The sequence below is a fragment of the Pan troglodytes genome, chromosome 19 (assembly GCF_028858775.2).
Source record: "Pan troglodytes isolate AG18354 chromosome 19, NHGRI_mPanTro3-v2.0_pri, whole genome shotgun sequence".
Taxonomy (NCBI): domain Eukaryota; kingdom Metazoa; phylum Chordata; class Mammalia; order Primates; family Hominidae; genus Pan; species Pan troglodytes.
Genome location: NC_072417.2, coordinates 15,529,701 through 15,554,589, shown reverse-complemented (window position 1 = coordinate 15,554,589; position 24,889 = coordinate 15,529,701). Strand labels below are relative to the sequence as shown.

The 24,889-nt window shown below is 53.4% G+C and overlaps 2 protein-coding genes and 1 long non-coding RNA gene across 7 annotated transcripts in view; 1 reads left to right on the top strand and 2 right to left on the bottom strand.

Annotated features, from left to right (window-relative positions):
- The first annotated feature begins 1,274 nt into the window (after positions 1–1,274).
- Positions 1,275–4,994, top strand: SLC52A1 (solute carrier family 52 member 1). Of its 4 annotated transcripts, none has more exons than XM_523560.9 (5): positions 1,275–2,217; positions 2,365–2,601; positions 2,720–3,599; positions 3,694–3,817; positions 3,909–4,994. In XM_523560.9, exons 2-5 carry the CDS (start codon positions 2,472–2,474, stop codon positions 4,119–4,121), a joined length of 1,347 nt encoding a protein of 448 aa, XP_523560.4. In that variant the 5' UTR covers positions 1,275–2,217; positions 2,365–2,471; the 3' UTR covers positions 4,122–4,994. The 4 variants fall into 4 exon arrangements, with proteins under 4 accessions (XP_523560.4, XP_001164395.4, XP_016786812.3 ...); XM_001164395.8 differs by having other exon boundaries at positions 1,313–2,217; positions 2,331–2,601; XM_016931323.4 differs by having other exon boundaries at positions 1,604–2,217; positions 2,331–2,601; positions 3,694–4,994.
- Positions 4,461–6,394, bottom strand: LOC134808850 (uncharacterized). Its single transcript, XR_010152771.1, has 4 exons — positions 6,197–6,394; positions 5,923–6,073; positions 5,433–5,528; positions 4,461–5,164 (listed from the first exon to the last, which is right to left on the bottom strand). It is a non-coding gene; the product is annotated as an uncharacterized LOC134808850 (long non-coding RNA).
- A 6,291-nt stretch (positions 6,395–12,685) lies between these two features.
- Positions 12,686–24,889, bottom strand: part of KIF1C (kinesin family member 1C) — a 26,799-nt gene continuing 14,595 nt past the window's right edge. For both annotated transcript variants that reach the window (XM_016931314.3, XM_016931315.3), the window contains 7 exons: positions 23,624–23,703; positions 22,518–22,612; positions 17,309–17,392; positions 16,711–16,897; positions 16,511–16,583; positions 14,682–15,299; positions 12,686–13,920 (listed from right to left, as the gene is read on the bottom strand). In XM_016931314.3, coding sequence (XP_016786803.1) covers positions 13,237–13,920; positions 14,682–15,299; positions 16,511–16,583; positions 16,711–16,897; positions 17,309–17,392; positions 22,518–22,612; positions 23,624–23,703 — 1,821 coding nt within the window. In that variant the 3' untranslated portion in view covers positions 12,686–13,236. The remainder of the gene's footprint in view (positions 13,921–14,681; positions 15,300–16,510; positions 16,584–16,710; positions 16,898–17,308; positions 17,393–22,517; positions 22,613–23,623; positions 23,704–24,889) is intronic.

Below are 24,889 nucleotides of genomic sequence, written 5' to 3'. Positions count from 1 at the left end.
CCTTGACCTCCTGTGCTCAAGGGATGCTCTCACCTCAGACGCCTGAGTAGCTGGGACTACAGATATTGATTTTTTTTTCCAACCATTTAAAAATGTAAAAACAGCTGGACGTGGTGGCATGTGCTTGTAGTCCCAGCTGCTCAGGAGGCTGAGGTGGGAGGATCCTTGAGCCCAGGTATTTGAGGCTGCAGTGAGCTGTGATTGTGCTACTGCACTTCCTTTTGAGGAAGACACTTTCTCAAAAATAGTAATAAAAATAAATAAATAAATATGTGAAAACCTGTCTTAGCTAGCAGGCCATACAAAAATGGGTAGTAGGTCAGGGTAATCCCTGAGATGGTCAGTGAGTAAACAAGTACAAAATATCATTAAAGGGCCAGACATGGTGGCTCACGCCTGTAATCCCAGCACTTTGGGAGGCTGAGGCGGGCGGATCACCTGAGGTCAGGAGTTCGAGACCAGCCTGGCCAATACGGTGAAACCCCATCTCTACGAAAAATACAAAAATTATCCGGGCGTGGTGGCGGGCGTCTGTAATCCCAGCTACTCGGGAGTCTGAGGCAGGAGAATGGCGTGAACCTGGAAGGTGGAGCTTGCAGTGAGCCGAGATCACGCCACTGCACTCCAGCCTGGGCGACAGAGCGAGACTCCGTCTCAAAAAAAAAAAAAAAGCAAAAATTAGCCAGGTGTGCACACCACGTCCAGCTAATTTTTTTTCAACCATTTAAAAGTGTAAAAACAGCTGGCCAGGCACGGTGGCTCACGCCTGTAATCCCCAACACTTTGGGAGGCCGGGGCAGGTGGATCACCTGAGGTCAGGAGTTCAAGACCAGCCTAGCTAACATGGCGAGACCCTGTGCACTAAAAAGACAAAAATTAGCAGGGCATGGTGGTAGGCGCCTGTAATCCCAGCTACTCGGGAGGCTGAGGCAGGAGAATGGCTTGAACCCGGGAGGCAGAGGCTCGTGCCATTGCACTCCAGCCTGGGCAACAAGAGCAAAACTCCGTCTCAAAAAAAAAAAAAAAAAAAAAAAAAAAAAAAAGTGTAAAAACAGCTGAGCGTGGCGGTAGCTAGGTGTGGTGCGTCTGTAGTCCCAGCTACTTCGGAGGCTGAGGTAGGAAGATTGCTTGAGCCCAGGAGTGCCAAGCCAGCCTGAGCAACATAGTGAGACCTTGTCTCTACCAAAAAAAAAAAAAAAAAAAAAATTAGCTGGACATGGTGATGCTCGCCTGTGGTCCCAGCTACTTGTGGGGGGGTGGGGAGAGGCTGAGGTGGGAGGATCCCTTGAGCCTGGGAGGTTGAGGCTGTAGTGAGCCGCGATCGCCACCGCTGCGCTCTAGCCTGGGTGACAGAGTGAGACCCCGTCTCAAAATTAATTAATTAATTAAAACAACAAACAACAAAACCCGAGCTGTGCGGGCTCTGGGCTGGGCCGCCTCCCCGGCGGAGGGGGCTCCCTCTCAGGCAGACCGCCAGCCGCTGGGTCCGGGGACTGCCGGATCCGGAGGTGCGGGGACCCCTGCGCACCTGGCGGCTCCCGGGACGCCCCCCTGAGGCAGGCGGGAGGGCAGCACGGAGACGCCCCTCCGGGCAGAGCCCGCCCCAGCCACTCCCCTCTCCAACTCGACCTGCCTCGGCAAGTCCTGAGTGTCGCAAAAGCGCTAGGGTTGCAAGTGGCACCAGAGACGTGCCCTTGTCCCGGGGTCCATTTGAGGGTGAGCGTGTTGGTGCCGAGCTGTTTTTTTGTTTTGTTTTGTTTTTTTGTTTTTGAGACCGAGTCTCGTTCTGTCGCCCAGGCTGGAATGCAGTGGTGTGATCTTGGCTCACTGCAACCTCCACCTTCCGGGTTCAAGTGAATCTCCTGCCTCAGCCTCCTGAGTAGCTGGGATTACTGGCACCCGCCACCACGACCAGCTAATTTTTGTATTTTTAGTAGAGACGGGTTTTCACCATGTTGGCCAGGATGGTCTCAATCTCCTGACCTCAGGCGATCTGCCTTCCTCAGCTTCCCAAAGTGCTGGGATTACAGGTGTGAGCCACCGCACCCGGCCAGTGCTGAGCTGTTTTGACAACTTGGACCCCGGGTCCTCTGTGGGTAGGAAAATCAGCTCCCTCTTTGCTCCTCTGGGGCAGCTGCACCTCGGGCCAGCTTCCTGCCTGTCTGCCTGCTGGCACTGCTGGGTCGCCGTACCCAAACGCACAGCCGGTGCCCCGTGGTAAGTCCTGGCTCCCCACCTTCCCCGCCCGCCCCCGGCCACCTCTCCCTCCAGTTGCCCTGGTCTTAGCAGTCTGACCGACTTGTCTTCTGACTCCGGTTCTGTCCCACCAGCCTATCACCTGCCAGCCTGTCTGTTTCCCTCCAGCTAGAAGGTCTTCAGTTTCCAGAAGAGCCAAAGCATCTTTGGACCTACCTAGGGAAGGACCTGCCTGTGACCTTTGCCCTGTCCTGGAGGGTCCAGCTTTGGGCTGAATGGCAGCACCCACGCTGGGCCGTCTGGTGCTGACCCACCTGCTGGTGGCCCTTTTTGGCATGGGCTCCTGGGCTGCTGTGAACGGGATCTGGGTGGAGCTGCCTGTGGTGGTAAAAGACCTTCCAGAGGGTGAGTGGGAGGGAGGTACAGGGAAGCGTGGGGCAGGTGTGCCCAGAAAGGTGGCCTGTGGCAGCTCTTTGTCCCTTAGCCACTGTGCTCCTGACATGGCATCATTCCTTCCCTGCAGGTTGGAGCCTCCCCTCATACCTCTCTGTGGTTGTGGCACTGGGAAACCTGGGTCTGCTGGTGGTGACCCTGTGGAGGCGGCTGGCCCCGGGCAAGGGCGAGCAGGTCCCCATCCAGGTGGTACAGGTGCTGAGTGTAGTGGGCACAGCCCTGCTGGCCCCTCTGTGGCACCACATGGCCCCAGTGGCAGGGCAGCTCCACTCTGTGGCCTTCCTAACTCTGGCCTTGGTGTTGGCAATGGCCTGTTGTACCTCTAATGTCACTTTCCTGCCCTTCCTGAGCCACCTGCCACCTCCTTTCTTACGGTCTTTCTTCCTGGGTCAGGGTCTCGGTGCCCTGCTCCCCTGTGTGCTGGCCCTAGTGCAAGGTGTGGGCCGCCTCGAGTGCCCACCAGCACCCACCAATGGCACCTCTGGGCCTCCCCTCGACTTCCCTGAGCGTTTTCCTGCCAGCACCTTCTTCTGGGCAATGACTGCCCTTCTGGTCACTTCAGCTGCCGCCTTCCGGGGTCTCCTGTTGCTGTTGCCATCACTACCCTCTGTAACCACAGGGGGCTCAGGGCCTGAACTTCAACTGGGATCCCCAGGAGCAGAGGAGGAAGAGAAGGAGGAAGAAGAGGCTTTGCCATTGCAGGAGCCACCGAGCCAGGCAGCAGGCACCATCCCTGGCCCAGACCCTGAGGCCCATCAGCTGTTCTCAGCCCATGGTGCCTTCCTGCTGGGCCTGATGGCCTTCACCAGTGCCCTGACCAATGGCGTGCTGCCTTCTGTGCAGAGCTTTTCCTGTTTGCCCTATGGGCGCCTGGCCTACCACCTGGCTGTGGTGCTGGGCAGTGCCGCCAACCCCCTTGCCTGCTTCCTGGCCATGGGCGTGCTGTGCAGGTGCAAAAGGGTCCCCAGGCTTGGTGGGTGGAACTTAAGGTTGGGGTCCATGTCCCAGAACAGCCAGCCCTGAGTCTCTGCTCATCCCCAACAGGTCCCTGGCAGGGCTGGTTGGTCTTTCTCTGCTGGGCATGCTCTTTGGGGCCTACCTGATGGCACTGGCAATCCTGAGCCCCTGCCCACCCCTGGTGGGCACCACTGCAGGGGTGGTCCTTGTGGTGAGCAAGTGGAGACATGAAGTGGGGAGGAGGGTGTCCCCTGGAGCAAGTGCCTGTCATGCTCAGCCTGCTGCTGTGTCCTCCCTTGCAGGTGCTGTCGTGGGTGCTGTGTCTGTGTGTGTTCTCATATGTGAAGGTGGCTGCAAGCTCCCTGCTGCATGGTGGGGGTCGGCCGGCATTGCTGGCAGCTGGTGTGGCCATCCAAGTGGGCTCCCTGCTTGGTGCCGGTGCCATGTTCCCTCCCACCAGCATCTACCACGTGTTTCAAAGCAGAAAGGACTGTGTAGACCCCTGTGGCCCCTGAGCCTGGGCAGGTGGGGACCCAACTCCACCCCACCTGTCTTCATTGTGAGGCTGCCACAGTGCCTGACTACTTGTGGCCCAGGCAGGCTTCCCCCAACACAGGAACGCTCATGGACACCTGCACACTCCACAGAAGACGTTGGCATGTGAGGCCAGGGTGGGCACCAAAGACCAGGCCCAGAGCCAGGGGACAGGTTGGGGCTGTGGGCTTGGACCCAGGGCCTGAGACCTTTGTGGGATTTGTGCAATTAAGTGTTTTTATTTAAAACCAAAAACAAAAACAAAAGCCTAATGAAAACCTTATAAGAAATATATAATGAAATCAGGAAACTGGATTAAATAATTTTTCATACATATATTATCTAATGTGCAGTTAGATTTAAATACAGATTGTAGTGCCTTTCTTATATCCACAGCTTGTCTCTTCTTCTGTGGGTTTTCTTGTCAAAAACCTTTCTTACTCAAGTGAGTCTCTGTCATTTGCTATGGGATTGGCCTTTAAAGACAACGGAGTCTCACTCTGTTGCTCAGGCTGGAGTGCAGTGGTGCAATCTCGGCTCACTGCAACCTCTGCTTCCCAGGTTCAAGCGATTCTCCTGCCCCAGCCTCCTGAGTAGCTGGGATTACAGGCGTGTGCCACCACGACCGGCTAATTTTGTAATTTTAGTAGAGACGGGGGGGGGGGGGGTTTCACCATGTTGGTCAGGCTGGTCTCGAACTCCTGACCTCGTGATCCGCCCGCCTTGGCCTCCCAAAGTGCTGGGATTATAGGCGTGAGCCGCCGCGCCCAGTGGAAACATGGATTACTTCAATTTTCTTCCTTCTGCTTTTCTGTATTTGTTAAATTTCAAATAAAGCAAACCCTGATCCAAAACCTCCTCTAATAAGCGGGGATTGTTTCCCCTAAGGTCGACCTACCCCCTAGCACAGTCCCTAAGGCAGAAGAAGCTGCTCAATGAAGGCTTCTCTTCCTTTTCTTTGGAACTCAAGAGCACCCACGAAGGGGAAGAAATGCTAATTCTGAAAGGAGTCAGGTCCTCCCTTCTGAAAAACGAAGATGACAGCTAGTCCTGGGGGATGAGTAAATCCCCGCAGGGCTCCCGCCCACCTCCGGACCTTCCTCCAGACACGCGGAATACAGAAGCCCAAGCCCGGCGCCGCGTCACCCCCAGCCAGCCTTCTGCGCGTGCGCCCTCCCGCCTCGCGCCCCCCGCCGCGCACCCCCCCCCCCCCGGCCTCGCACCCCCACCGCCTCGTTCCCCCCTCCCCCCCGGCCTCGCACCCCCACCGCCCGCCCGCCCGGGATACTCACAGGCGCGCAGGGCCGCGGGGGTCCCCTCGGCCACTCGTTCTCAAGGCTCCGTGAACGCGCAAGCAAAGACGTCCTTCGAGGGAACCTTTTCTCCTCCTGGCGGACAAGAGTGGAACGACAGGGCTTGAGGAGAAGTTTTGCCAGGTTGGGGGTGACATCTTTTGAAACTTGACCTCGTTTTTTATTTTGTTTGCTTGCTTGCTTGAGACAGAGTCTCGCTCTATTGCCCAGGCTGGAGTGCAATGGTGCAGTCTCCGCTCACTGCAACCTCCACCTCCTGGGTTCAAGCGATTCTCCTGCCTCAACCTCCCAAGTAGCCGGGATTACAGGTGCCCACCACCATGCCCGTCTAATTTTTGTATTTTTAGTAGAGACGGGCTTTCACCATGTTGGCCAGGCTGGTCTCGAACTCCTGACCTCATGATCCGCCCGCCTCGGCCTCCTAAAGTGCTGGGATTACAGGCGTGAGCCACCGTGCCTGAGACCTCACCTCGTTTTGCAAGCGCCTCTCTTCTTTCTCAAGGCCTCATATCCGGTTCAGAGTAAAGAAAAAGGGAAGGCACCAACCTTGAGCTCCTAAAATGTGCTAGACCCTTTACATGTATTATCAGTAAATCTTCCCAACAGCTTCATTATTCGTCCTGTTTTGCAGAAAAGGAAATTGAGACTCAGAGAAGGTGACTTACCCAGAGTAACACAGCTAATTAGTGAGACAGCTGGAGCCCAGGTCTGTGTGCTCCAGAGATTCTGACTGCAGCCCTCACCTGTTGGGGATGGGGCTCTGGACTTGGAGAAAGGAGAGCTGCTTCTCTGCAGCTGAAGAGGCTCTGCAAGAAGCCCAGAACAGGCAGGGCGCTGTAGCTCACGCCGGTAATCCTAGCACTTTGGGAGGCTGAGGTGGGAGGATCACTTGAGCCCATAAGGTTGAGACCAGCCTGGGCAGCATAGCAAGATCACTGTCTCTACAAAAATAAAACAAAACAAAACACAGCCAGAGTCAGGCATGGTGACGCACACCTGTAGTTCCAGCTACTGGGGAGGGTGAGGCAGGAGAATCCCTTGAGCCTAGGAGTTTGAGGCCTCAGTGAACTATAGACCCACCACTGCACTCCACCCTGGGTGACAGAGCAAGACCTTGTCTTTAAGAAACAAAACACAAAACAAAACAAAAACAAAAAAACAGAACAGCTTCCCTGGTCATTTGTAAAGAACCTTTAATGGATTGTACCACAGGGCAAGACTTTCCGAGGTATCTCAAAACATATTCCTTCTCCAGAGATTAAGGTGGGGAGGGCAGGTGGGGGAAGGAATAGGAGGAGTTGAGGTGGAAATTCTCATTGGTGAGGCTGTTGGGGACACAGCAGGATTTGTTTTTTTGTTTTTGTTTTTCTTTGAGACCGAGTCTGGCTCTGTCACCCAGGATGGAGTGCAGTAGCACAATCTCGGCTCACTGCAACTTCCGCCTCCCAGGTTCAAGCAATTCTCCTGCCTTAGCCTCTCGAGTAGCTGGGATTATAGTCATCTGCCACTATGCCCGGCTAATTTTTTTTTTTTTTTTTTTTTTTGTATTTTTAGTAGCGATGGGGTTTCACCATGTTAGCCAGGCTGGTCTCGAACTCCTAACCTCAAGTGATCCACCTGCCTCGGCCTCTCAAAGTGCTAGGATTACAGGCATGAGCCACTGCACCCGGACTTTTTTTTTTTTTTTTTGAGACTGAGTCTTGCTCTGTCACCCAGGCTGGAGTGCAGTGGCGCAATCTCAGCTCACTGCAACCTCCGCCGCCTGGGTTCAAGCAATTCTGCCTCAGCCTCCTGAGTAGCTGGGATTACAGGTGTGCGCCACTATGCCTAATTTTTATATTTTTAGTAGAGACGGGGGTTTCTCCATGTTGGCCAGGCTGGTCTCGAACTCCTTACCTCAGGTGATCCACCTGCCTTGGCCTCCCAAAGTTCTGGGATTACAGGCATGAGCCACCGTGCCCAGCTGTTGGGGGCATGGCAGGTTAATGTCAGCTCCTACAACTGTGAAATTGTTGAGGGATGAGAGAAGCAGTTTCTACAACTCACATCTAGTGACCAGGCCTTTAGATGAAACGTACTATCCCGATGATGCCACAGTCTCCTCCTGCCTTTCAGTAGAGACAGAAGTGGGTAGCAGGAGTGAGAACACTCCTGTACAAGGCAGAGGCTGCTGGCCTTTGACCTGGAGAGACGGACACTATGCCAACCTTAACTGAGTAGCCGGAGCTGTTAATGAGGCAGCAGAGTACCAGAGGTGCAGGGAGAGCCTGTCAGCCAGATTAAGTAGGATATTTAAAACCAGCCTGCCTTGGGTAGTGTTTAAAACCTATTGGTACAGGAAGCAGGACCTTAGTGACATCCAGGGGACCACAGACTCTGAAGGAAGAAGATGATGGTGCAAGCATTGTCTGTGACTCGTCAGGAGTGGCAACCTTTGGGCATGATGAGTGAAACCTATTCACGGTCCACCTGAACCAAAATGGCATCCAGTAGCTATGGACACTAACTCTTTAAAAGGGAAAAGAAGGCTACTTTTGGGGCCAGGCGCGGTGGCTCACGCCTGTAATCCTAGCATTTTGGGAGGCCGAGGCAGGTGGATCACGAGGTTAAGAGATCAAGACCATCCTGGTCAACACGGTAAAACCCCGCCTCTACTAAAAATACAAAAATTAGCCGGGCATGGTGGCACGCGCCTGTAATCCCAGCTACTCGGGAGGCTGAGGCAGAAGAATCGCTTGCACCTGGGAGGCAGAGGTTGCAGTCAGCCGAGATTACACCACTGCACTCCAGCCTGGCGACAGAGCAAGGCTCTGTCTCAAAAATAAAATAAAAATAAATTAATAAAATAAAAGGGAAAAGGTGACTGGCTCACGCCTATAATCCCAGCATTTTGGGAGGCAGACATGGATGGATTGCTTGAGCTCTGAAGTTCCAGATCACCCTGGGCAACATGACAAAACCCTGTCTCTAGAAAACTACAAAAAATTAGCTGGGCATGGTGGCATGCACCTGCAGTCCCAGCTACTCAGGAAGCTGAGGTGGGAGGATCACTTGAGCCTGGGAGGTCGAGGCTGTAATAAGCTGTGATGGCACCACTGCACTCCAGCCTGGGCGACAGAGTGAGATTCCTTCTCGAAAATAAATAAAAGTGAAAAAAAAAAAAAAAAAAAAGGCCAGGCATGGTGGCTCATGCCTGCAATCCCAATACTTTGGTAGGCTGAGGTGGGCAGATCACTTGAGGTCAGGAGTTCAAGACCAGCCTGGCTAACATGCCAAAACCCCATCTCTACTAAAAATACAAATATTGGTCGGGCATGGTGGCACATGCCTGTAATCCCAGCTACTCGGGAAGCTGAGGCCGGAGAATCGCTTGAACCCGGGAGGCGGAGGTTGCAGCGAGCGGAGATCATGCCACTGCACTCTAGCCTGGGCGACAAGAGCAAAACTCCATCTCAAAAAAAAAAAAAAAAAAAGGTTGGGGGGAGAACAATTTCAAACCAAACCAAATTTGAAGCTCTGAATATAGAAAGGTATAAATAAGACTGGTGGAGAAAAAATGTATTTGATCCCCAAATTTATTCAAGATACAAAAGTTCCAGGTGACAACAACAACAAAAAAATGTCTAAAAGAATAACCAACATATGTCGGTATGGTGTGAGAAGCTAAAAATAAAATAGTAACCAACAAAAGGAAAGCAGCTTCAAAGAAAGACAATGAAGAAAAGCAAATTAATTTCCAAGAAAACCAAGGATGACAGTGTAGAAATGTCAAGACGGAGTGAGCTAGAAAACTGAGATTGTTTGGGTGACTTCTCATGATTCCAGAGGAGGCCCACGAAATAGCTGCTGTCACTCACAGGACAGCCTGGGCAATTTGAGAGGGAACAGAAACCAGACGCAAGTTCATGAAATGCCTGGGAAGATTGAATTTGAGGAGAAGGCCCCATGGATTCTAAGCGAGGTGATGGTGATGTCTGATGTTCTTTTTATTTATATATATATATTTTTAAGACAGGGTCTCCTGGTGGTGCAATCACAGGTCACCGCAGCCTTGACCTCCCAGGCTCAAGCGATCCTCCCACCTCAGCCTCCCAAGTAGCTACAGGTGTGAGCCAGTACACCCGGCTAATTTATACATTTTTTGTAGAGACAGGGTCTTGTTATGTTGCCCAGGCTGGTCTCAAACTCCTGAGCTCAAACAGTCCTCCCGCCTCCGCCTCCCAAAGTGCTGGGATTACAGACATAAACCACCGCACCCAGCCAATATTTGATGGCCTAGAGGGGTGAGATGGGGTTTGGGCTTTAGTTATGTTGACCTGGGTTGGAATCCTAACTTTGCCACTTAAGAACTGTCTGAATTTGGGCAACTCATTAATCTGAACCAACCTCAGTCTTCAGGAGCCAGGCACGGTGGCACATGCTTGCAGTACCAGCTGCTTGGCTTGGGAGGCAGGATTGCTTGAGCCCAGGAGTTCGAGTTCAGCCTGGGCAACATAGCAAGATCTTGATTCTAAAAAAATAAATAAATAGGCCGGGCGTGGTGGCTCACGCCTGTAATCCCAACATTTTGGGAGGCAGAGGCGGGTGGATCACCTGAGGTCAGGAGTTCGAAACCAGCCTGGCCAACATAGTGAAACCCTGTCTCTACTAAAGATACAAAAAATTAGCCGGGTGCGGTTGTGGGCGCCTGTAATCCTAGCTACTCAGGAGGCTGAGGCAGGAGAATCGCTTGAACCCAGGAAGCGGAGGTTGTAGTGAGCCAAGATTGTGCCATCGCGCTCCAGCCTAGGCGACAGAGCGAGACTCCGTCTCAAAAAATAAATAAAAATAAACAAAACCTCAGTCTTCCCATCTGAAAAATGCAGACAAAAGACCTATTTTACCAGGGTACTTTAAATCAAATGCATATGGAATGCCAGCACAGGTAGCACAGATAAAAGATAAACAGGCACTACTCTGAATAAAATCTAAGTAAGTTTGCCCACAGTATTATTTTTGATTTTTATTTTTTGTAGAGATGGGGAGGGGGGGTCTCACTATGTTGCCCAGGCTGGTCTCAAATTCCTGGCCTCAAGTGATGCTCCCACCCTAATATTCCAAAGTGTTGGGATTACGGGTGTGAGCCACTGTGCCTGGCCCATGCACATTATTAAAGACTGACTTGGAAGGCTGGATATGTGGATTTTTTTTTTTTTTTTTTGGGAGAGAGTCCCACTCTTGCCCAGGCCAGAGTGCAGTGGTGCCTTCACAGCTCACCGCAGCCTCAATCTCCATGGGCTCAGGTGATCTTCCTACCTCCCTAGTAGCTGGAACTACAGGTACACACCACAACACCCAACTAGTTTTTCTATGTTTTGTAGATACAGGGTTTCACTATGTTGCCCAGGCTGGTCTTGAACTCCCGGACTCAACTGATCCTCCTGCCTCAGCCTCCCAAAGTGCTGGGATTACAGGTGTGAGCCTCTGTGCCCAGCCATAAGTGGATTTTTAAAATTATGGATAATACACATTTATATAAGTCAAGGTCTTTAGGGAAAAATAATCCGCCTTTTAAATTAGCAAGCTATTTTTCTCATCTCAAACCCCACAGCATTCTCTGTAACACTCAACTCAGCTCCCTCTGACCTCCAGAAAACTTGGTATTCTATCATTTTCTTGCTCACATTGAGTCTCCCCGGCCAGATTTTAAACTGCTCAAGCAAACACTGTTGCCAAACCATCCATTACATTCCAGATCTTGAGTCACTGTCAACAGGTCTGTGAAAACCTGGCAGTCAGAGGTGTCAAAGTAAAGGCAGGAGCATCAGGGTGTGGAAACCTAGAGTAAACCTAATCGTTCCTTCGCCCAGAGCCGTGGTTTGGCTGCAGTTGGGATATCTATGGTTTTGGCTGGAGACTGACCCCAGGAAGCTGTGAAGCAGTAGCTCAGAGCTTCAAGTGGGTCAAAGTGTTTTCCTGAGAACAGGATGAAAATGTGGGGACTCCAGAGTCTGGCAAGCCAAAGGCAGTGCTGGAGTACAATCTAACCTGCAAAATCCTGGCAATGTGGCATAGTCAAGGGCTCGCTGCCTCAAGCCAGAACATTAAAACAAGCAGGCAAGTTTTTTTATTTTTCTTGAAATGGAGTCTCGCTCTGTCGCCCAGGCTGGAGTGCAGTGGCGCAATCTCAGCTCACTGCAAGCTCCGCCTCCCAGGTTCATGCCATTCTCCTGCCTCAGCCTCCTGAGTAGCTGGGACTACAGGCCCCCGCCACCATGCCCGGCTAATTTTTTTATTTTTATTTTTAGTAGAGATGGGGTTTCACCATGATAGCCAGGATGGTCTCGATCTCCTGACCTCGTGATCTACCTGCCTCGGCCTCCCAGTGCTGGCATTACAGGCGTGAACCACTGCGCCTGGCCAACAAACAGTCTTAACACAAATAAAATAATGACTGGGAACAATGATGTAGCCTGCCAGAAGGCAGGCAACACAACCAGGATGAAAACAATCAGGTAAGCGCAGTATGCTTGCCCAACCCATTCACTATCAAGAGAAACTGGCTGCTTGGGAGACCTTTCAAGTAAGTTAGGTGACTTAAAGCAGAACTCCTCTGTACCCCACAAATCCTTCTGTATCTGTCAGCAACAGCCAGTTAAGCATTGACAGGCTGGCGGTCCCTCTACCTCCCCTCGCATCCCCGCTTCTGTGCTTTGTCCATAACAGACAGTGGTGCTGCTGGCACAGATTGAGACACTGGGTAAGCAAACATGAAAGCAGGGGAGGCCGGGCACGGTGGCTCACACCTGTAATCCCACCACTTTGGGAGGCCAAGGTGGGCGGATCACCTGAGGTCATCAGGAGTTCGAGATCAGCCTGGCCAATATGGTGAAACCTCGTCACTACAAAAAATACAGTAATGAGCTGGGCGTGGTGGCACATGCCTGTAATCCCAGCTACTCAGGAGGCGGAGGCTGCAGTGAGCCAAGACTGTACCTCTAGCCTGGGCAACAAAGCAAGACCCTGTCTCCCAAAAAAAAAAGCAGGGGGAAAAGATCGGGCTGCGCACCCTGAAGGAAGAGACAGGAGGGTGAAGTTCAGGTAGACAAGATGGAAACATTCTTATATCCAGATCTGGGTGGTGCCTGCACAGAGCACACATACAAAACTTCACTGATAAGTATGCTTAAGACCTGTGCCATTGCCTTATAGCCTACACCTCCATGAAAACCCAAAACAGACAGGCCACAAGCTCCCTGTTTGCTATCCTTTATTAAAGGGCCCACATCCTCATGGGACTCCAGCCAAACCAGTCAGGTCCCCCAAATATAGCAGGAGGCCTGGAAGGGGAGGGGAATGACTTATGATCCTACCATGCCTCCCAAGAAACAGAAACCACCACAGACAGACAGACAGACAGACAGGGGCTGGGGAGAACTTGCCTCACTCTCAGTCCTCTCCCCCTTTCCCCCACTTGAAAAGAAAGTCAAACACTGGCTACGCAGCACCCCAGCCCCCCACCCCACCCATAGCAGCGTTTGTGGGACACACCCCCTTGCAAGGGGTGGCCCCGAGGCAGCTTCCTATCTCTCTCTTCACTTTGGTTTGCTCCTGGCAACTCCGTGCCCTCTTCCTTTCCTCAGCCTCCGGCTCGGTCTCCCCCTCGTCTTCTATCACCTACTCGGACCTTCTCTCTCATCTCCTGGGCCTCCCTGCCCCAGCGCTTCCGGGGAAGCAGCGTCTCGGGCGTCTTCCCTTCTCCTAGCAAGGGGCCCCACCAGGCCCTCTGCCCAGGATGTGGGACTCACACAGCTGCCCCACTCTCCTTGAGGTCAGGGGCAGAACGCTGCCGTCTCATTCGTGGGGGGGTAGTGTATGGGGGGTAGCGGGGCCCTGGGGGCCGCTGGGCTGGGTAGGGTTGGGGTGGCTGGGGATAAGAGTTGTGCTTTTTGGGCTGGAAGTGCTGGGGTTCAGGCTGTGCAGAACCCGCTCCCCGGGATCGGCCCCCTCCATCCAGGGAGTTCCTGCGGGGATGGTGGGACCTTCGGGGACTCGGAGGCCGGCGGGCAGGGGTGGCTGGATGGGGAGTGACCTCCTCAGGGGGTTGGGGCGGAGTTGGAGCCTCCCCGCTCCCCATCCCTGGCCAAGACTCCCGGTGCTGGGGGTTGCTCTTGAAGGGGAAGCGTAGCTTGCAGTCGTGAGGGGGCACAAAGCGGGCTGGGGGCCTGCGCAGCCCCCCGCCCCGGCCCCCAGAGCCCTGCAGTCCCTGCAGCCGTAGCTGCTCCTGCTTGAGCCAGCGAAGACGACCACGACGGAAGGCAGGGTCCTCCTCCATGAGCCGTGACACCCGCTCCCAGCTTGACAGTGGTGGCGAGGGGGGCCGGGCTGACGGCATGTGGTCACTGGGGGCTGCCTCCTCTGCTGCCTCTGATCCTTCAGGCGGGGCCCAGGGGACCTCACCACCTTCTTCATTCTCATCCTCATGATCCTGGGAGGGAGGAGTGAGAGAAAAGGAGAAGGGATGTGAGGAGAGCTGAATCCTCAGGACATGTGGATTCAAGAGGGACCTGGAGTGGCTGGATGTCAAAGGGTCCAGAGAAAAGCCTAGAGATAAGGAAGCTCGAAAAATAGTGGTTTAGGGCCGGGCGCAGTGGCTCACGCCTGTAATCGCAGCACTTTGGGAAGCTGAGGTGGGCGGATCACAAGGTCAAGAGATCAAGACCATCCTGGCCAACATGGTGAAACCCCATCTCTACTAAAATACAAAAAAAAAAAATTAGCCGGGTGTGGTGGTGCGTGCCTGTAGTCCCAGCTACTCAGGAGGGTGAGGCAGGAGAATGGCTTGAACCTGGGAGGCGGAAGTTGCAGTGAGCCGAGATTGCGACACTGCACTCCAGACTGGCAACAGAGCAAGACTTCACCTCAGAAACAAAACAAAACTGCAAACTTTATATCAGTGGGTCTTAGACTTCACTGTATTTCAGAAACACCCAGAGCTTATTATAAATGCAGATTTGTCCCCAAAGATGTGGATTCAGTAGGTCTGGGGTGGAACCCGGGAATCTATTTTAATTAGCAGCCTGGTGACAGCGAGGCATGTGGTTCATAAACAATATTGAAAAAAAACGTACTATACTTCAATGCAATTTTTTCCAGACTTGGGGAAGGTTAGGCTCTGAGATGGAAGGTTCAGACTCCTAAAGGGAAGAGCCGAGGGAGGAGAGAAGGGAGGCAGAAGGCCAGTCCTACCTGGGCCAGGGGGATGACCCTCTCCATGCGGAGCATGCGGTCCCGCAGGGCCTGCAGCTCCCGGTCCTTGCTGCTGTTCTGCAGCTTCACCTCCTGCAGAATCCCCGTCAGCTTGTCGATGTGGGCCCGGAGGTCCTCCACCTCCGCCCCTCGGGCTCCCTCCTCACTGCCACCACCACTGCCAGCTCCACCTCCTTCCTCCTCGCCTACAGTGTCCCAGACATCCCGGGCCACAGCCCTCCAGGCGTCTCCGGGGCCCTCTGGCTTGCCATAGGTGCGACACAGCTCCCGCATCTTGAGGGCGGCCAGGGCCTCAATCTCAGCCCGCCCGTGGCGGAAGTCAGCCAGGGCCACCTCGTAGCAGATCTCCTTCACCGCCTGCATCTTCAGGTCAGCCATGGTGGCCCAGCGGGGGTCTTTGCCCTGCAGCCTGCGTCGCTGGGGGATCTGATAAACCCTGCGAGGGGCCCTGCGCTTGCCACTGCTGGGCAGACCACAGCGTTTGACAATGGTCTGGACCGTGGTGGGCGGCAGCTGCTCCCGCAAGGAGGAGATGAGCCTCCAGCTCTCTTCACAAGAGCGCTTGTCAGAGTCATCCCCGCTGTCCGAGTCTGCATACTGGGGCCAGAGAAAGAAAGAGGAAGAGAGGGCTAAGGACATCCAGAGCCCATGTGTCTTGGCCCAGTGTGTCCTAAGTACACTGGAAACATGCCCATCAGGGAGCCTGGGTTCAAGTCCTGCTCCACCCCAACAGCGCACCCTTGGGCAGACTGCTTAACGCTGCTCTTCTAGACAACAGAGATAGTGACGGGATCTACCTCCCAGATCCATGTGGAGTACTTAGAACCATGGCTGACACCGAGAAAGTTACCATAAGTATTAGTTGTAGCTAATCGAGTGTGGAACTTTGTGCAAGACTTAAAAGACCATTGAGGGGTGGTGGCTCGTGCCTGCAATCCCAGCATGTTGGAAGGCCAAGGCAGGAGGATCACTTGAGCCCAGGAGCTGAAGACCAGCCTGGGCAATGTAGTGAGACCCCCATCTCTACAAAAAATAAAAAATGTAGCCAGGCATGGAAGTGCACACCTGTGATCCCAGCCACTCAGGAGGTTGAGATGGAAGGACTGCTTGAACCCAAAGAGTTCGAGGCTGCAGTGAGCTATGATCAGGCCACTGCACTCCAGCCAGGGTGACAGAGCAAGATCCTGCCTCAAAAAAAAAACAGAAAGTCCATGGCCGGGTGCGGTGGCTCATGCCTGTAATCCCAGCATTTTGGGAGGCTGAGGCAGGGGGATCACCTGAGGTCAGGAGTTCGAGACCAGCCTGGCCAACATGGTGAAACCCTGTCTCTACTAAAAATACAATAATTATTAGCCAGGCATGGTGGCGGGCTCCTGTAATCCCAGCTACTGGGGAGGCTGAGGCATGAGAATCGCTTGAACCCAGGAGGCGGAGGCTACAGTAAGTCGAGATCATCCCACTGCGTTCCAGCCTGGGTGACAGGAGACTCCATCTCCAAAAAAAAAAAAACCACAACAATCTTAATACCAACACAGGTGGTACTTGGATATGGTGAAAATCATAAACTTGGCACGAGAAACTGGAGTATGGGAAGGCCTGGTCAACTGGAGGAATCTTCCTTCCTTCCTCACAATGGATTCCTCCTGTAGTCACATCTCTCTCCTGGCTTTTTCCTCTTGGACCCTTCCCCTCTTCCCCTTACCCCCATGCCCATTTCCCACTCTGGCTCAGCGGTGAGCACTGCACTTGGACTCAGGCTTGCGGCTCATCTACCCGTCAGCCCATCCCCAGCCCCTGCTGCCCCTCACCAGTCGCTGCTGCTCCAGCAGAAGATCGGCTTCTTCCTTTTCTTTCCGGTACTGATTCTCCAGATCCTGCAGCCTGGGATTGGACAGGGAGGGAAGGAAGAGCAACCTTGGTGAGTATCTGACAAGAGGAGGACACGGGCCCAGAGGCCCGGGAGGGACGGCTTAGACGGCCATGGGGCACGTGGGTACCCCCCTTGCACCTCTTCTCCATTTCCAGCTTGATGTCGATGCCTTGCTGCTCCAGCAGTTCCTTCTGGGCAAAGTTCCAGTCGACTGGCTCAGAGGGCGGTCCTGGGGGTGGGGGGACCCCTCGTTCCCGTTCCAGCCTTGCCTGCTCCGGGTGGTTGAAGCGGAAAACGTGGTTCTTGCCCATCACAATCCTATTCCCTAGAGATGGGAGGAGGGAAAAGTAAACTCGCTCCCCATCAGCACCAAATCCATCCCTACACCCAAGGCATAGAGAATCTGGCACGGGGCTGTGACACCCTCCCCTTCGTCACCCCAAGTCTGAAGGCAGTTGGAGCCTATGCTCCCCTGGGTGACACCCAGGGACCAACCCCATTCTTGTCAACCAAAGGGAATTGCAAGAGCTTGGCATCCTCTTCCTGTTCCCTGGGGCGGAAAGAGAAACCAAGACCTGACTCCTTGACCTTCACTTCCCAGTTCCTTCTTTATATCCCCGTGCTATTTCTGATGTATTTCAGGGTCCTTCTCTAGGATGCACCCAGAAGGACCTCCCTTGAGACTTCCTACACACAGCCACGCCCCAGAACCCTCAATCTGCGACACATCTTCTACCTGACTTCAGCACCAGCGGCTCCGTCACAAGCTTCCCATTCACATATGTCTCAGCTCCTTCACAAGGCTCCAGAGTGACCACCACTGAATGGAGGGGCAGAGGAAGGGGAAAGATTAGACCCTGGAAGAAGGTAGGTCATGGTCACAGATTCCCACCTTGCCTTACCCCAAAAAACCACACATGCACCACCAGTCCCACCCCCAGTACCTGTGGGGGTGCCATGGCCCCTCTGGTGGCAGGCAGCACGGGAAAGGAAGAGCAGAAGGAGGGTTAGAGCCCCAACTACAATTCCCAGAAGCCTCTGCAGTGGCTCCTGACTCACCCACCTCTATCCTCCCCAGCAGCAGCTTAGAAAACCAGTAGTTGTCAAAAGGATTCATTCCTCATGTTTAACTGCTCAGAGGCCCTGTCATTTCTGCCTTCCAGATGTCCATTCCTACCTTTCCCACTGACATTATCCCTGGTGGGGCCTGGGCTCCTCCAGCAGGCTTGTAGCCCACCCCTCTGCCTCATGCATCTTGCAAACTGCCACCTGACTCATCTTCTCAAGCCACAGCTGACATGTGACAAGAGAAAGTCAACCCAACCCAAACATCCATCTAGCTGCTCCTCAGTACAAATCACTGAGCCTGCCAGTTTCTGGGGACGCGAAGATGCACGAGGCAGCTCCCTGTCCTCGAGGAGCAGTGGCCATTGCCGCAGAGGAACCCTGGTATCCCAAAGGCCCAGGCTCTGCAGCTCCTTAGCCAGGGATGCTGAACAAGTCAATTTAACTTCTGTGATATTCTATAAGATGGGATAATGAAGTCTGAATGAAGAGTGGTTAGAAGGCCCAAATTAGTAAACCATAAAATAACACGCAAACATGTGTTTTATTATTATAATACTTATACTAGAAGTAATAGAGAAACACAGAAACTGGGATGAACTATAATGTCAGGCAGGGATGGGGACAACGGATGCTGCTGGGAGAACAAGGAGAGCAGAGGACTCAGCTTAGGAGCAGAGGGAGACTCAGAAGCCGATAGGGAGAGGGGCAGCCAAGGGCATCACGGTGGGTCGGGGAAACAGCAGCAGCAGCAGTGGACAGCAGGACGGGATGCGGGTGCCTAGAGGGGGTTCCATCTATCCTCACCTTTTCTTCATTTCCCATCATGCCACAAAATTCATTTATTGATTCAAACCCAAATATGCCACACTCCTACTATCTTCCAAACACTATTTTCCTAGGTCTCAGAAATACAGTGGTGATATAAAACAAAAAATCCCTGCTCTCATAGAGCTTACTTCTGTCTGGTAAGACAGACAATAAACAAGATAATCTAAAGTCATTTAATCGTGATGGATGGCTTTTCTTCTTCTTTTTTTTTTTTTTTTGAGATGGAGTCTCACTCTTGTTGGAGGCTGGAGTGCAATGGTGCGATCTCGGCTCACTGCAACCTCTCCTCCTGGGTTCAAGCAATTCTCCTGCCTCAGCCTCCTGAGTAGCTGGGGTTACAGGCATGCACCACCACACCTGGCTAATTTTGTATTTTTAGTAGAGACGGGGTTTCTCCATGTTGGTCAGGCTGGTCTCGAACTCCTGACCTCAGGTGATCCGCCCGCCTTGGCCTCCCAAAGTGCTGGGATCACAGGCATGAGCCACTGTGCCTGGCCAGATGCCATTTATTAAAACTAAAAGAAGAGTGGGAAAAAGGCATTTAATTCTATTAATATTTTTAAAAGCAGATAATCTAAAGTCCTCTCTAAAGGGAACAGGGTTGGGCACAGTGGCTCACGCCTGTAATCCCAGCACTTTGGGAGGCCGAGGCAGGTGGACTGCTTGAGCTCAGGACTTTGAGACCAGCCTCGGCAACACAGTAAAACCCTGTCTGTACGAAAAGTACAAAAATTAGCCAGGTGTGGTGGCACAGGTCTGTAGTCCCAGCTACTCAGGAGGCTGAGGTGGGGGGATCACTTTAACCCGGGAGGTTGAGGCTGCAGTGAACCATGATCATGCCACTGCACTCTAGCCTGGGCGACAGGGCAAGACCCTGTCTCAAAAAATAAAAATGAAAATGAAAATAAAAAAGGAGGGAATAGGTGTTATGCAGGGAAAGTGGGGCTGGGTGAGAAGACTGCTCCAGCTTGGCCCAGGCAGCCTTACCCTGAACCCATGATAATCTGACAGTCTAGGGCAGAGCTCACAGCACAGCCCCTGGTGCCTGTCATCCTGTGTCTGAATCCAGTTCTGCCATTTTGTGTCATCTTTTGCAAATCACCTAACCCCCGAGAGCCTCAGTTCTCTCACCTGTGAGCTGTGTGAGAAAATGCGGACGCACAGAGTAGATGGTCAGTAAAAACCATTCTTCTACATCCATACCTGTCTGTGCTGTCCCCGTCCTCTCTGCCTGTCTCCAGCCAGGTCTTAAATCTGCTGTTAAGAACTGAGGCCCAGGCTGGGCGCGGTGGCTCATGCCTGTAATCCCAGCACTTTGGGAGGCCGAGGCGGGTGGATCATGAGGTCAGGAGATTGAGACCATCCTGGCTAACACGGCAAAACCCCGTCTCTACTAAAAATACAAAAAAATGAGCCGGGTGCGGTGGGGGGGGGGTGGGGGGGGGGCGCCTGTAGTCCCAGCTATTCGGGAGACTGAGGCAGGAGAATGGCGTGAACCCGGGAGGCAGAGCTTGCAGTGAGCCGAGATCGCGCCACTGCACTCGAGCCTGGGCGACAGAGCGAGACTCCGTCTCAAAAAAAAAAAAAAAAAAAAAAAGAACCAAGGCCCACAGGGACTAAACCATCACAATCCCCACCCTTGGCAGCACAGAATCATTGGCTGCCTTTACGGTGACCTATGTCAGTCTTGCACATGGGTGTCATCTCCCCGCACTGTAGCTCCTTGCCCATGGGCTGGCTCTGCTGAGGTGTATTTTTGGTGGCCTGTATGGCTTTCATATCTCCCCCAGCAAATGGCTTGAGGTTGCCGCAGAACAGGAACTTGGCAATAACTCACTGGGCTGAACTGATTCAACAGCTTTCAACCCAAAATGCCGGAAGCATTTGCTGTCACTGAGGACTTGAACCAGACCAGAACAACTGCCTTGATTGGCTGACCCTGAACCATATGGAAACCGAAGAGGCATGTCTTTTTTTTTTTTTGAAACAGTCTCACTCTGTCACCCAGGCTAGAGTGCAGTGGTGCAATCTCAGCTCACTGCAACCTCCACTTCCCAGGTTCAAGCAATTCTCCTGTCTCAGCCTCCTAAGTAGCTGGGATTACAAGCATTCGCCACCATGCCCAGCTAATTTTTTTGTACTTTTAGTAGAGACGGGGTTCCACCATGTTGGCCAGGCTGGTTTCAAACTCCTGACCTCAAGTGATCCACCCACCTCGGCCTCCCAAAGTGCTAAGATTACAGGCATGAGCCACCCCACCAGCCCCAAGAGGTATGTCTTAAACCTCACTGTAAGACGCACACGATAGCGTCTTCTGTTATTTTTTAAAATGTGCTGGCCGGGTGCGGTGGCTCACGCCTGTAATCCCGGCACTTTGGGAGGCCGAGGCAGGCGGATCACAAGGTCAGGAGTTCAAGACTAACCTGACCAACATGGTGAAACCCTGTCTCTACTAAAAATACAAAAATTAGGGCTGGGTGCGGTGGCTCAAGCCTGTAATCCCAGCACCTTGGGAGGTCAAGGCGGGAGGATCACCTGAGGTTGGGAGTTGGAGAAACCCTGTTTCTACTAAAAATACAAAATTAGCCGGGTGTGGTGGCGCACACCTGTAGTCCCAGCTACTCGGGAGGCTGAGGCAGGAGAATTACTTGAACCCGGGAGGCAGAGGTTGCAGTGAGTCGAGATCGCGCCACTGCACTCCAGCCTGGACGACAGAGCGAGACTCCATCTCAAAAAAAAAAAAAAAAAGTGCTGACCATACACACCCCAGGTCCCTTGTCCCCTGGAAGGTGTTAGGCCAAGCACTCCTAGGTCTCTGAGGCACAACACACACACCAGGTCCAAGCTGACAGACAGCACATGTGTACCATGTCCTTCCTCCCTGCCCAACTCATTTTCACAGAGACTTTGCTTGAGCTTATGTGAACCCAAATCATTCTATTTTTTTTTAAGTGTTAGAACTAAAACAAACTGGTGACCTCAAAAATACACCTCAGCAGGTGCAGTGGCTCACGCCTGTAATCCCAGCGCTTTGGGAGGCCAAGGTGGGCGGATCACATGAGATCAGGAGTTCAAGACCAGTCTGACCAACATGGTGAAACCCCGGCTCTACTAAAAATACAAAAATTAGCCTGGCGTGGTGGTGTGTGCCTGTAATCCCAGCTACTCAGGGGATGGAGGCAAGAGAATCACTTGAACCTGGGAGGTGGGGGCTGCAGTGAGCCAAGATCATGCCACTGCTCTCCAGCCTGGGGGAAACAGTGAGACTCCGTCTCAAATGATAAAAAAAAAAAAAAAAAAATGCTGGGGGCAGTGGCTCACGCCTGTAATCCCAGCACTTCGGAAGGCCGAGGCAGGCGGATCACCTGAGGTCAGGAGTTCGAGACCAGCCTGACCAACATGGGAGAAACCCCGTCTCTACTAAAAACACAAAATTAGCCGGGCATGGTGGCACATGCTTGTAATCCCAGCTACTCGGGAGGCTGAGGCAGGAGAATTGCTTGAACCCGGGAGGTTGAGGCTGCAGTGAGCCCAGATCGCGCCATTGCACTCCAGCCTGGGCGACAAGAGCGAACACTCCGTCTCAAAAAAAAAAAAAAGAAAGAAAAAGAAAAAGAAAAAGAAATCTCGGCAGTCATAGCTGGATAGAAGCAGGTTTTCCACAGGGACAAGTTCCGATATTCAAATACAGGTTTTTGTTTAAAAAGGATCAGAGTGCTAGTTTCGGTTAACAAGATCAAGAAGGGCAGGATCTTCTCTTCAGCAAAATCCCACACTCTGGCTCACCAGTGTCCCATTTCTACCTTAGAACCTTCGCCAGTGCCTGACCACGCAGTAGTCTGTCTTCTCAGGGTGGGTGCAGAGGGCTGGGCCTGTGGTATTCCTCCATTCATACCCATGAGCCCCAAGCCCCTCTGAGGACAAGGCCACATCCCCTCTTTATATGGCTGCACTCCCTGGTGCCCGACCCAGACCTCTGTGTTCAGTGTGTGGGGTGGAACATGGGGCCTCTCTCCCTGTCTGGCCTCTCTCACCCCCTCAGCCATTACCTTCTCCATCTGGCTGGGGGATGCTCCGGAACAGACAGTGTTGCTCCCGAATGAACTGTCCGGTCAGCTTGATGTCCATATCTACTTGGCCGACCCTGGGGAAGCAATGGCCAACGTTTGTGAGCATGTGCCAGACTTTAACCAAGCCCCTCCTGAACACCAGTTTATCCAACTCAATGAACCAAGCCAATTATTCCCATTTCACAGATGAGGAAGCAGAGGCTCAGGGAGGTGAAATGGCTTGCCCGGGTTCATTCAGTGGGCAGTGAGGTGATGCTGGGATCTGAGCCCAGGTCTGCCTGACTCTGAAGCCATGCTCTTAAGTCACCATGTTATACAGCAGGCTCGCCAACTTCTCTTGAAGCTGGGAGAGCATGCAGGGCTGTGGAGGCAGCTGTTTAGAGATCTGAGGTATCTCCAGGGACCATCAGGGAAGGGAGGCACCAATGTAGCTAACCCTCAGCAGCCACACCCCAAAAGCAGAGGCTGCCCCCCAGGCCACTGGGTACATGCTACCTGGGTACATGCAAACCTGGGAGAAACGGGCACCCTCAGCCACAGGCCTCCACCCATCCTTAGGTTGATGATCCTGAGAGCTCACTCCCTACCCAAGATGACTACCAAGGACAGCCACAAATGCCTGTGATGGGAGGGGAAGGGCACCCTCACCCCTTTAGGGGAGGCACCGAGCCCCCATGACTTCATAATACCAGCCCAAGGAGCCACATGCCCTTAGCTGCCCAGCCCTCAACCGCACAGACCAGGCCGTGTTTCCCTTCTCCCACCCCCAGGGAAGGCCCCACCAAGGGAGGCCAAGGCAATGGCATCAGGGTCTAAGAGTGAGGGGGTCTATGTTTCCCAACTCTCCTGCCCCAGTAAACAAGGTTGTCTCGCCCTAACCAAACTGGCAGGTGGAGGCAAGACAGCCACTGAGCAGGCATGCTTCTCTTGAAGCTGGGAGAGCGTGCAGGGCTGTGGAGGCAGCTGTTTAGAGATCTGAGGTATCTCCAGGGACCACCAGGGAAGGGAGACACCAATGTGGCCAACCCTTGGCAGCCACACCCCAAAAGCAGAGGCTGCCCCCCACGCCGCTGGGTACACGCTACCTGGTGACGCCATCTTTGATGTGGTAGAGCAGACACTCAGACATCAGAGGGTCTTCGTTCAGGTTCACCAGGTGGGGAGTCTAAGCGAGGAGAGAAAGGTGGTCAGGGGGAGCCAGCCAGGGGTGCTATGGAAAGGAAGAAAGGGAGCGGTGGGAGGAGACACCCCTCCAGTCCTGGCACTGCCAGCTGCGCCCCCTCACTCTGGAGAGCTCTCCTGCCCTCTGTACTCCTCCCATCGTCATCCCTCCACCCCGATGACGTTCTTTGGTTCCCACCTCTCACACCAACCGCCTTCGGGACAGCCTGATCCACCCTCTCCTCACACAAGGGGCGGACAAAAATTGCCCCACCCATCCAGCTGCATCCAGGTCAGCAACCCTTCCCAAGGCCTGTCTCTTCAGAAGCACCTCGACCCACCAGGCTCCCTGACCAGAAGCCCCGGACCCCCTGCATTCTCTTCTTCCCTATATTCCTCTGTCTCAGGTCCCATCATTTCTTTCCTCAAAATGTACCTTGCAGCTTCTGGAGAGTTGGGGGAGACTGAGTGAGCAGACTGGTACTCCCTACCTTTCATCAACCTTGAATTTCCTACACACATGAATTACTTTCACAATTTAAAAATAAAAAGTGTCACTTCAACTTAAAAGCAAATGGAACAAACATGTTTCTTGAAGCAGACTCACTGACTCTTCCCCAGTGACTACCCCTCCCTGGGCTGCTTCACCTCAAGCCTGGATCCCTGCAGCACCCGCCTGGGGCTGTCCCTGCCTAAGGCCCCCAGCCAAGTCCATCCTGAACACCTGAGTGATTGTTACGCTGCTCTGTGCTGAAAACCCGGCCCATTCCCTTCTCCCACAGCACCTTCTCCTGACTTGTTTCCATTACAACAGCCCTGCCCTTGCTGGGCAGTACTCTGGGTGGCGTACAGGCCACGCTGCCTCTGTACCCCCATTCATGCCACTGCTGCCACGCCTGGGGAAGTCTCCCTTCCTGCCAGCTGCTGCCGTGCCACACACCTCTCCATCCCTCGGCACCACCCTGCCCCAGGCCCACCTGCCTTCCTGCCACCCCTCAGGTCTCCCAGCTTCCTGCCCACACCTCGCTATGGCCATGTCTTTGCCTCTCTGCTGAGACCTCTCCAGCTGGAACCCCAGGCCCACTGGACTTGAGCCTACTTTTTCCCCTGGCATCCCTGGGCCTCCTCCATGTCCCGGCTCCAGTCCATCTGTCCAAGCCCCGCTCCCAGGCCTCTCTCCCAGACTCTGT

Bases quoted from the DNA above. Each gene is read 5' to 3' on its own strand.
- SLC52A1 (XM_016931323.4), top strand. From the start codon at position 2,472: ATGGCAGCACCCACGCTGGGCCGTCTGGTGCTGACCCACCTGCTGGTG. The intron at 2,602-2,719 runs GTGAGTGGGAGG...CCTTCCCTGCAG, and splicing joins GGTAAAAGACCTTCCAGAGG to GTTGGAGCCTCCCCTCATAC. The intron at 3,600-3,693 runs GTGCAAAAGGGT...CATCCCCAACAG, and splicing joins GCCATGGGCGTGCTGTGCAG to GTCCCTGGCAGGGCTGGTTG.